We start from the raw sequence: 12198 nt of genomic DNA on the forward strand, positions 1-12198 counted from the left end.
AAGTAAGGCCTACTAACTATATCCTACTGGTTAAGTAAGGAACACTAACTGTGTCCTACTGGTTAAGTAAGGCCTATGAACTGTATCCTACTGGTTAAGTAAGGAACACTAACGTATCCTACTGGTTAAGTAAGACCTACTAACTGTATCCTACTGGTTAAGTAAGGCCTACTAACTGTATCATACTGGTTAAGTAAGGCCTACTAACTGTATCCTACTGGTTAAATAAGGAACACTAACTGTATCATACTGGTTAAGTAAGGCCTACTAACTGTATCCTACTGGTTAAATAAGGAACACTAACTGTATCCTACTGGTTAAGTAAGGAACACTAACAGTATCCTACTGGTTAAGTAAGGAACACTAACTGTATCCTACTGGTTAAGTAAGGCCGACTAACTATATTAGTACTGACTAAGTAAGGCCTACTAACGGTATCCTACTGGTTAAGTAAGGCCTACTAACGGTATCCTACTGGTTAAGTAAGGCCTATTAACTATATCCTACTGGTTAAGTAAGGCCTATTAACTATATCGTACTGGTTAAGTAAGGCCTACTAACTGTATCCCACTGGTTAAGTAAGACCTACTAACTGTATCATACTGGTTAAGTAAGGCCTACTAACTGTATCCTACTGGTTGAGGAAGGCCTACTAACTGTATCCTACTGGTTAAGTAAGGAACACTAACTGTATCCTACTGGTTAAGTAAGGCCGACTAACTATATTAGTACTGACTAAGTAAGGCCTACTAACGGTATCCTACTGGTTAAGTAAGGCCTATTAACTATATCCTACTGGTTAAGTAAGGCCTATTAACTATATCGTACTGGTTAAGTAAGGCCTACTGACTGTATCCTACTGGTTAAGTAAGGAACACTAACAGTATCCTACTGGTTAAGTAAGGAACACTATCTGTATCCTACTGGTTAAGTAAGGAACACTAACTGTATCATACTGGTTAAGTAAGGCCTACTAACTATATCCTACTGGTTAAGTAAGGAACACTAACTGTGTCCTACTGGTTAAGTAAGGCCTATGAACTGTATCCTACTGGTTAAGTAAGGAACACTAACTGTATCCTACTGGTTAAGTAAGACCTACTAACTGTATCCTACTGGTTAAGTAAGGCCTACTAACTGTATCATACTGGTTAAGTAAGGCCTACTAACTGTATCCTACTGGTTAAATAAGGAACACTAACTGTATCATACTGGTTAAGTAAGGCCTACTAACTGTATCCTACTGGTTAAATAAGGAACACTAACTGTATCCTACTGGTTAAGTAAGGAACACTAACTGTATCATACTGGTTAAGTAAGGAACACTAACAGTATCCTACTGGTTAAGTAAGGAACACTAACAGTATCCTACTGGTTAAGTAAGGAACACTAACTGTATCCTACTGGTTAAGTAAGGCCGACTAACTATATTAGTACTGACTAAGTAAGGCCTACTAACGGTATCCTACTGGTTAAGTAAGGCCTATTAACTATATCCTACTGGTTAAGTAAGGCCTATTAACTATATCGTACTGGTTAAGTAAGGCCTACTAACTGTATCCTACTGGTTAAGTAAGACCTACTAACTGTATCCTACTGGTTAAGTAAGGCCTACTAACTGTATCCTACTGGTTGAGGAAGGCCTACTAACTGTATCCTACTGGTTAAGTAAGGAACACTAACTGTATCCTACTGGTTAAGTAAGGCCTACTAACTGTATCCTACTGGTTAAGTAAGGAACACTAACTGTATCCTACTGGTCAAGTAAGGAACACTAACTGTATTCCTGTCACAATAACTATTCTCTACTCCTACCTTATTGCTCTCTGTCTCATCCCTCGGTCTCTTCATTTTCGTCTCTTTCCCTTCCTTCCTGACCTTCTCATTCTCTTTCTTCTTCTTTTTCACATTCAATCCCTCCTTCCCTTTATCTGTTTCCTTCCTGGATAGGTCTTCCTTATTTTTCTGTTTTTTATTCTCCTTCGCTCCCTCTCCTCCTCCTCTCTGTCCTTTACATTCATGTTGCTGGGGAACCCCTTTATCTGCAGCCCTCACTTTTTCTGTATCTGGCGTCTTCTTCTTCCCTTCTTTCTTCATCCGTTCTCCTCTTTTCTTCTCTAACCCAGAGGCCTCACCCTTGCTCTCTACTCCTCTCTCTCCTTCACGTGATTCTCCTGTCTTCTTTCCTACATCAATGTTTCTCTCCTTGTTTCCACCCCCCTCTCCTTTCCACTTATTCTCACTCCTTTTCCCCCCTCCTTTCTCTCCATGCCCTGGCTTCTTCTCACGGTGCACCAGCGGGGCAAACTTTGCCTTCTCTTTCTGACCTGTGTAATGTTACCAAAAACATGTCATGGTGCAGTCTGTCAACATGTCGACAAAATACAAAGCTAGCCAAGTTAGCAATGTAGTTAGATATGTAATTAGCTGCTAGCAAATTAGCTAGCTAGTTACATAACGTTAGCAACAATCCTCAACTAACTTAGCTAGCTAACGGAAAGTTACCTAGCCAAAGGACTAACGACGTTAACCTAGCTAAACTGAAAGCTATCTAATTTAGCAAGCTGGCTCGAGTTATCTTGCTAAGCTAACGGCATCTAGCTAGCTGGCTATCTATCGGCACACTGACCAACTAACATTGCTTACTTCACTACCTAACTAACGTTTGCTATTTACCCGAAACTGTTTCCATTTTCTTTAAGTGAGATGTATCTTTGGTGTAGCTCTCGCCTTTCCAGTTAAACACCGGTATATAATCTCGGTTAATTGTTGAATGACTAAAGTCGGAGTGTGAGGTGGTTCAGTAGCCAGCAAGCACCGCTACTCTGGTACGGCCTCGCGACGGTTTTACCGCCACTTCTGAGAGCGTTCTGTTTGGCCAGTTCCATGGGCAGTGCCCACTCTGTGGACGTTGCTATGGGCAGTGCCCACTCTGTGGGCGTTGCTGTGGGCAGTGCGCACTCTGTGGACGTTGTCATGGGCAGTGCCCACTCTGTGGACGTTGCTATGGGCAGTGCCCACTCTGTGGACATTGCTATGGGCAGTGCTCACTCTGTGGACGTTGCTATGGGCAGTGCCCACTCTGTGGACGTTGTCATGAGCAGTGCCCACTCTGTGGACGTTGCTATGGGCAGTGCCCACTCTGTGGACGTTGCTATGGGCAGTACCCACTCTGTGGACGATGCTATAGGCAGTACCCACTCTGTGGACGATGCTATGGGCAGTGCCCACTCTGTGGACGTTGTCATGGGCAGTGCCCACTCTATGGACATTGCTATGGGCAGTGCCCACTCTGTGGACATTGTCATGGGCAGTGCCCTCTCTGTGGACGTTGTCATGGGCAGTGCCCACTCTGTGGACGTTGCTATGGGCAGTGCCCTCTCCGTGGACGTTGCTATGGGCAGTGCCCTCTCCGTGGACCGTTGTCATGGGCAGTGCCCTCTACGTGGACGTTGCTATGCTTTGTAGTTTACCTAGTTTCATGTGGGAACTACGTCTTCCGAGTTAAGCAACTTTTCAACCCGTTTTGTGCAAAACGTTCACTGTTTTGTCGTTCACTGTTTTGTTTGTTGACTGGTTTAACTGTCCTGGCAGGTATTGAAAAAAATACATTACCCATAAGCCGTGTTCCTGACACATGGGCAAGATGCGGGAGGGAAGTGGGGGAGGGGAACCGCTTAATATAAGACACATCTTTGTTGTCTATCGTTACCAAATATGCTGTCTTTCATACTATTGACTGGTTTAACTGGTGCGGGTATTCATAAACGATCGGCAGTAAAATATAGCTTTCGCTAACTGCCTTCTTGTTGACATGGGCTGGGGTGTCCGTTTCAGATCCCTGTTCTGTCGTTAACAAACAACTTCCTCGACACGGACAGACTGAACTAACACGGATCTGAGTGGTTCAGTCGGTGTCTGTATCGAATATAGCGTTGATTAACATCATTTTAACGTTTATTGGGCGAAATGACACGCCAAAATCGATGAGTTGACAATTCTGACAGGCAGAGGCGGGGATACCTCTCCTAAGGAGGCGGGACATAATCATCTTTCCAGGCCGAGGCTAAGATTCCATTGGTCACTTTGAGGAGGTCGGGCCCCAGAGAGAGCAGCTATTGGTCGGATAGTATGTCGCCCATGGTGTGTGTGTTTGCGGGGGCATATAAAGAGCGTGGCTCCGTTGAAACTCAGCGGTAAATAGCTCAGCTCAAGCAGTTGCAGAAACGGTTCAGAGTTTAGAGAGCGAGAACCTCAGTAGCTTACATACATACATACACACACACACACACACACATACACACACACAGATACCTGATCAGACAGGACGACAAAAATGTAATGGTCTGACGCAAACGATTTTTTTTTCTTCGGAAGGGGTCTTTCATGTAGGTGTTATTATTTCGATCTGATCGTGTACTTTAGTAGGAAGTCCATGAGGTCAGGTTTACTCGCAGTAGGAGAACGTTAGGAAACATCTAAGTCAGTTGATGGGTGTATTTTTGTTGTCTTTTTTAAAGCAGTGTCTCGGGGGAGGGAGCCGCCGTGGAGAGAGAGCAGCTTCGGTCGGGGAAGGCAGTGTGTGTGTGTGTGTGTGTGTGTGTGTGTGTGTGTGTGTGTGTGTGTGTGTGTGTGTGTGTGTGTGTGTGTGAGGGGGCCTGGCCGTTCGGCTGTCACTCACTGTGCGTGGTTGCGCGGTTTTCCACGCAGCTCGCGCTTCTGCTGAATTATTCATGAGAATGAGTGACGTTTTTATGCAGATTAGCTGTTCTATTTCAATACGCGGGAGGCGGAGCCACGCACGGCACGTAAAGAGGGGGAGTGCGAGGTTGGAGAACTCTCACACCGCTCACAGAGCTTGGCCTGTTAGATAGTTTGGCTCTGCACCTTATCTCTGTCTAGGCGTGAGAACAGCTTGAGGAGAGGCTGACAGTCAGAGAGAGAGAATGATGCAAAAGTAACAGGTTTGGAGGGAAGTGTTTCATTTGGCTGGCTCCCTGTTATCTTTTAAATAGTGCACTACTTCTGACTAGAGCCCTATGTGTGGCAGCTTGACTCAGTTCAAAAGTAGTGCACAACAATGGGAATATGGTGTCATTTGAGATACTGCCTTAGATCAGCTGTTTTTTAAATCTGGTGTGTAAATGACCCCTAACTCCTCCCACTTCCTGTCTGTAGATCGATGCCATTGGCCGAGGCGCCCGCAGTGTCTCCCACAGGAAAAAGATGATCAGGATGTCATTGGACAAAGAGACTGTTCTACCGCGTGATGGGCGGGGCGACGCTGCTGTCCCAGAAGGCCCTGCATCAGGAGGAGGGGGAGTGGACAGGGTGGGTGGGGTAATGATGTCCCCTCACCCTCCCTGTCTGGGACCACCCGGATTCACCGGAAGTTTGGTTCTAACGGAACAGCCACATCCCCATGGCCCCAAAACAAGAAGTACACACCCCCTAAAGACCAAAAACGGCCTTCAGCCCCTCCACAACAACCCCCAGGTCTTCCCTCCAGGACAGCAGCAGCGAATGGGGAAGCGGCGCTACTCCCTGGGTGGCAGCTTCAAGCACCCGGGCTTCGGGAAACGCCGTCGTCGCGCCAACAGTGACAGTCAATCAGACCCCGTCCTTCCCTCCAACTTCCTGTTGGGCGGGAACATTTTTGACCCGCTGAACCTCAATTCTCTAATGGATGAGGAGGTGAGCCGCACACTGAACGCCGAGACGCCCAAGTCCTCGCCCCTACCGGCCCGGGCCAGAGACCCTGTAGAGATCCTGGTACCGCGTGACATCACAGACCCCCTGAACCTGAAGAGTGGGGGAGGAGAGGGGGAGGAGGGGGGAGGGGTGCTGGTCTCCCCCATGAAAAACAGGAAGAGACACCGCAACCGTCACCACGGAGGAGGAGGGGGGGGGGCGCAGCCTGAACCCCCCACACAGGCTGAGGGGTCAAAGGTAGAAGCTGGGGGTGATTCGGGGACAGGAGGTGAGGTGTTGGCTCTGTTCCCTGCCAGCGTCAGCGTTACTGGTGAGCTAGCTGCAGTACCGGAGGCTCCCAGAGAGGGCCTCTCTGGAAGCACAGTGCCACAGTCTCCTCTGCCCTACGAACTCAACACCACCATCAACTGTCGGGATGAGGTAGTTCCGCCCATTCTGCCCCGGAGACACACCCACCCGCCACTTGGCTCCACCTCTAAACCCCGTCCCCATGGCGACGGAGGCCATCGGCAGCGTAAACGGCGGCGTACCACCTCAACGAGATCTGACCATTCGTCGGTTACTCCGACCCCCGCCCTCACCACTGCCCCACCCAACACCTTCCACACCCCCCTGGTGCCAGGATCAGGCCTCAGAGGTCAGAGGTCAGGGTCAGTGGTGGGAGGTCAGCAACAGCCCCAGAGTTCCTTCCGCCACAAACCCCAGAAGAAGAAAAACAGGTTCCAGCACGGCAACTACAGCCGTTATTACGGCTACCACGGTTACTACGGTTACCGTGATGGGCAGGTGGGGCGGTTTGAGGACCCTCGTCTGGGCCTGCTTCGACCCGATTGGTTCAGAGGGAAGACAGTGCTGGACATTGGCTGCAGCACCGGTCATCTGACCCTGGCCATCGCACGCCACTTTAACCCGGCCCACATCCTAGGTATTGATGTGGACGGGCGGCTGGTGCACGCCGCTAGGCAGAACATTCGCCACTTCCTGTCCGAACGACTCACACAGGATGCCAGGGGTAGGGAGGAGGGGATAGGGGAGAGAGGGGGAGAAAGTAAACAGAAAGCAGAGACAGCTGAGCAGAGTGAAGGAAGAACACAGAGCGGAACTAAGATGGTGTCCGGTACAGCTGAGACGAAGATGGAGGAGGAGGGCCAGAACGAGGAGTGTAGCGCTCTAGAGGAACTGAAGAGAACCCTGACGTTGCTGTCGCCCTCGAGTGGCCCCCGGGGTGTAGGTCGCCCTCTCCCTCCGTTCCCCCTCTCCTTCAGGGTGTGTCGGGGTCCCATGGCTGCTCCCCCCCTCTTCCCCCCCTCCACCCTGGCCCACGGAACACCTGGAACATTCCCCAACAACGTCTCCTTCATAACGGTAAGAGAGAGTGTGTGTGTGTGTGAGCGTGTGTGTGTGTGTGTGTGTGTGTGTGTGGGTGGGTGATATGGTATGTCATAGGTGGACATTATGAACTAATAATAATATATGGGATTTAATGCGACTTTCAAAAAACCTGTACAGCAAAAAGAGAATAAAACAATATAATTGAGATGTAAAATACTCAGCCTAGTTAGAGGTGAGTGAGAGGGCTGAGCTGAGGGGAAAGCCAGACTGAACATGTGGTATTTGAGCTGTTATAACATGTATATCCAGCCTCTATGAGCTGTTATAACATGTATAAGTAGTCTGAGTTTTCTGTGTTTCTGCTGTAAGCTTCTAGCCTCCATCTTATAGGACAAGATGGCCCCTCTGTCTGTACATCTGTCTGTCTGTCTGTCTGTCTGTACATCTGTCTGTCTGTCTGTCTGTCTGTCTGTCTGTACGTCTGTCTGTCTGCCTCTGTCTGTCTGTCTGCCTCTGTCTGTCTGTACGTCTGTCTGTCTGTCTGTCTGCCTCTGTCTGTCTGTCTGTCCTGGAAACCGGATGTTGAATTGCATTTTATTCCTTGTTTGACAGAAATGAGCCAGAATGCTGAATAAAATAATATATTAACTTTACCGGTTGTCTGTGTGGTGGCCCCTCTGTCTGTCTGTCTGTCTGTCTGTCTGTCTGTGTGTCTGTGTGTCTGTGTGTCTGTGTGTCTGTCTATGTGGTTGGTCTTTTTGTAAGTGCTGGTTGTGCCTTCAGATTTCTGTCACCTGAAGCAGAACCATGTGAACACCTGCACCAGCTGGGCTCGTGTTCATGTGTCTTGTTCATGTGTCGTGTTCATGTGTCGTGTTCATGTGTCGTGTTCATGTGTCTTGTTCATGTGTGCATACTTCAGGTGATACAACTCTGAAGACACTGCCAGCGCTTTGAACAGTTGTTGTAATTATCCTTTCCTGTGGGTATATTTTCTCACATTCCTACCTGCAAAAAAATACAAACTACACGGACAACCGGTTATTTAAGTTGAAATATAATTTGATTTAACATTCTGGCTGGTGAAGGTTGTGAGAGGAAACTGATTCAAACTCTCTGCGAATTGTAGAATTCTATTCAATTCAAAGTTGGGTTTCCTCTCAGGTTAAATGGACATCTGAAGTGGAGCTGCTGGACATGTCCTAAGAGAGTTAGATGTGTTGACACAGGCCAACAACCATCACTCCCTGCAACACACACACTTCTGTCTCTGTAAGGACTAGTGTTCTGAAGCAGTTTACCACATATTCAAACTGTGATTTCGCTAGAAGGAATTAGGTCTGTATCACCTTGTGGTTACATCTGTTTGATGTGTGTAAGACAGAAGAAAGAGGCCTACTTTGTCTGAAGCCTGCACTGGGCTGCAGCTGTGATCGACCACACTGGGCTGCAGCTGTGATCGACCACACTGGGCTGCAGCTGTGATCGACCACACTGGGCTGCAGCTGTGATCGACCACACTGGGCTGCAGCTGTGATCGACCACACTGGGCTGCAGCTGTGATCGACCACACTGGGCTGCAGCTGTGATCGACCACACTGGGCTGCAGCTGTGATCGACCACACTGGGCTGCAGCTGTGATCGACCACACTGGGCTGCAGCTGTGATCGACCACACTGGGCTGCAGCTGTGATCGACCACACTGGGCTGCAGCTGTGATCGACCACACTGGGCTGCAGCTGTGATTGCCGGCCTGTGTGTGAGTGCTTGTACACCTGTTAGTGTGTGTGCTTTGCTTGGAGACAGCTGGAACGATTCTCTGTAAAGTGACTATGCATATACATAATACACATTGAGTAGGGGGGTTCAGCAGTCTTATGGATTGAAGCTGTTTAGAAGCCTCTTGGACCTAGACTTGGCGCTCCGGTACCGCTTGCCGTGCGGTAGCAGAGAGAACAGTCTATGACTGGGGTGACTGGAGTCTTTGACAATTTTTGGGCCTTCTTCTGACACCGCCTGGTATAGAGGTCCTGGATGGCAGGAAGCTTGGCCCCAGTGATGTACTGGGCCATACGCACTACCCTCTGTAGAGCCTTACGGTCGGATGCCGAGCAGTTGCCATACCAGGCGGTGATGCAACCGGTCAGGATGCTCTCGTTGGTCTCCCGAGGAGGAAAAGATGTTGTTGTGCCCTCTTCACGACTGTCTTGGTGTGTTTGGACCATGATAGTTTGTTGGTGATGTGGGCACCAAGGAACTTGAAACTCCTGCTGCACTGCAACCCCATCGACGTTAATGGGGGCCTGTTCGACACTCCTTTTCCTGTAATCCCCAATCAGCTCCTTTGTCTTGCTCACATTGAGGGAGAGTTTGTTGTCCTGCCACCACACTGCCTCGTCGTTGTCGGTGATCAGGCCGTTGACCACTGTTGTGTCGTCGGCAAACTTAATGATGGTTTTTGAGTCGTGTTTGGCCATGCAGTCGTGGCTGAATAGGGAGTACAGGAGGGGACTACGTACTCACCCCTGAGGTGTCCCCGTTTTGGCGATCAGTGTGTGTTGTTGCCTACTCTTACCCCCTGGGGGCGGCTCGTCAGGAAGTCAAGGATCCAGTTGCAGACGGAGGTGTTTAGTCCCAGGGTCCTTGGCTTAGTGATGAACTTTGTGGGCACTACGGTGTTGAATGCTGAGATGTAGTACATGAAAAGCATTATCTCATACAGTTGATGTTGGAAGTTTACATACACCTCAGCCAAATACATTTAAACTCAGTTTCTCACAATTCCTGACATTTAATCCTAGTAAAATTCCCCGTCTTAGTTCAGTTAGTCACCACTTTATTTTGAGAATGTGAAATGTCAGAATAACAGTAGAGAGAATGATTAATTTCAGTTTTTATTTATTTTTTCACATTCCCAGTGGATCAGAAGTTTACATACACTCAATTAGTATTTGGTAGCATTGCCTTTAAATAGTTTAACTTGGGTCAAACGTTTCGGGTAGCCTTCCACAAGCTTCCCACAATAAGTTGGGTGAGTTTTGGCCCATTCTTCCTGACAGAGCTGGTCTAACTGAGTCAGGTTTGTAGTCCTCCTTGCTCACACAGCTGGTCCTATAAGACCTCTTTGTCACTTCCCACGAGCTGGGTTGTGACAAACTCACACACATTCTTCTGTTTAAGAAATGTATCGTATAGTGTGTGTGTGTGTGTGTGTGTGTGTGTGTGGCAGGCTTACAATGATGGTAAAAAACAACATTTGAGAGTGCGCTGACCCTGATGCTCGAGGGGGTACAGCTGACCCTGGTGCTAGAGGGGGTACAGCTGACCCTGGTGCTCGAGGGGGTACGCAGCTGGAGGTTGAATGTTTGAAGGGGTACGGGACATTAAGAAGTATGTGAACCACTGATAAACTCTCATGGTAGATAGTGTGGTCTTCAGATAATCATAAGGTACTCTACCTCAGGCGAGCAATACCTCGAGACTTCTTTAAATAGACCCCCCCCCACACCCCTCATCTTACCAGACGTAGCTTCGATGTGCTGAAAACGCAGCCAGCTCTATATTATCTGTGTCGTCGTTGAGTTGAGTTGAGTTTGAGTTGAGTTTATTTTTATTTTTACAGGGACAGTGCACATTAATCAACGTTTCAGTAAAAGTGCCGGTTTTAGCCAGCCGGCTAATTTTCAACCGCAGTCCCTGGGCAGGTTATTAAAAACAATTACAATATAGACAATAGCAACATAGAACAAGCAAGACATAGCTAACAGACAGAGTAACATAGAGCAAAAAGCAGCAAGACAAAATTCATAAAAGCAACAAAGTGTTTCCACACCTCACAAGCTACAGACAACAGACAACATGGAAAGCGGCAACACACAGCTAGGGACCATGTTCACAAATCTGATTGACCTTTAGCCATGTCTTCAAGCATTTTGTGAAAGTGTGATATGTGGTGCAGTTATGTGTGTCTGATGGCAGTGTATTCCAGACATGGGAAGCTCTCACAGAGAATGCAGATTTACTAAAGGTGCTTTTCCTTAGGGGAACTATACAGTCACCTCTCATGGCAGACCTTGTGGATCTGCTGCCATATGTCTGGGTTTTCTGTTTAACAAAAATATTGAGTGGAGGGGGAGCCAGGCCATTAAGGATCTTGAATACAAGACATGCGTCGGTGTATTGCACAAGATTTTCCCAACTCAAGAGCTCATGCTTTCTAAGGATGTGACAATGATGATGGCTATTGGGCTTCCTATCAAGCACTTTGAGAGCCTGTTTGTAGACAGACTGAATAGGTTTTAATGTTGTACAGCAAGCTTGGGCCCAACTAGTCAAGCAGTATGTTAAGTGGGGGAGTATCATAGAGTTGAAGTACAGTTTTGCTACCTCTGTAGTCAAACAATTTCGTATAAATCGGAAATTAGCTAGGTTGAATTTAGTTATTTGAATTACCTTTTTCACATGCTTTTTAAAAGAGAGGTTGGAATCAAGTATGATGCCAAGGTACTTAAAATCGGATACCACCTGGAGCTTCTCCCCTGATACATAGACAGCCACGACTCAGTGAAACATAAGAATATTACAGTTTTTAATGTCCCGTCAGTAGGATAGTCTCGATCGTAGATCATCCAGTTTATTCTCCAGTGATTGTACGGTGGCCAATAGAATGGCAGAGGCAGTTTACCCACTCGCCGACGAATCCTCACCCTGACCTCTGCCCCCTGTACCTCCGTCTGTTCTTCACATGAATGACGGGGATTTGGGCCTCTGGGAAGCAGTATATCCTTCACGTCAGACTCATTAAAGAAAAAATATTTGTCCAGTTTGAGGTGAGTAATCACTGTTCTGATGTCCAGAAGCTCTTTTCGGTAATAAGAGGCAATACCAGCAACATTATGTACAAACTAAGTTACAAACAATGCAAAAAAGCAAACAAAATAGCACAGCTGGTTAGGAGTCCATAAAATGGCAGCCATCCCCTCCTGCACCATTTAACTTCTAGTTTGTTCCACCTGAGCGAGTCTGACCAATCAGACTATGAGACCACTATGATGACACACCAAATGATGACCACCAATCAGAGACCACTATTATGACACACCAAATGATGACCACCAATCAGGGAATACTATGATGACACCAAATGATGACCAC

The 12198-nt window shown here is 47.6% G+C and overlaps 2 protein-coding genes across 5 annotated transcripts in view; one reads left to right on the forward strand and one right to left on the reverse strand.

Annotated features, from left to right (window-relative positions):
• Positions 1-2470, reverse strand: part of LOC135516530 (zinc finger CW-type PWWP domain protein 1-like) — a 49083-nt gene extending 46613 nt beyond the window's left edge. For 3 of the 4 annotated variants that reach the window (XM_064940883.1, XM_064940882.1, XM_064940884.1), the window contains exon 1: positions 1816-2470. In XM_064940883.1, the coding sequence (XP_064796955.1) occupies positions 1816-2097 (282 nt within the window). In that variant the 5' untranslated portion in view covers positions 2098-2470. The remainder of the gene's footprint in view (positions 1-1815) is intronic. The other variant, XM_064940885.1, reaches the window with a different exon arrangement.
• A 1728-nt stretch (positions 2471-4198) lies between these two features.
• Positions 4199-12198, forward strand: part of mepceb (methylphosphate capping enzyme b) — a 53559-nt gene continuing 45559 nt past the window's right edge. The window contains exons 1-2 of the mRNA XM_064940886.1: positions 4199-4388; positions 5179-7077. Of these exons, the coding sequence (XP_064796958.1) occupies positions 5227-7077 (1851 nt within the window). The 5' untranslated portion in view covers positions 4199-4388; positions 5179-5226. The remainder of the gene's footprint in view (positions 4389-5178; positions 7078-12198) is intronic.

The sequence above is a fragment of the Oncorhynchus masou genome, chromosome 27, assembly GCF_036934945.1.
Source record: "Oncorhynchus masou masou isolate Uvic2021 chromosome 27, UVic_Omas_1.1, whole genome shotgun sequence".
In the NCBI taxonomy this organism is placed as follows: Eukaryota; Metazoa; Chordata; class Actinopteri; order Salmoniformes; family Salmonidae; genus Oncorhynchus; species Oncorhynchus masou.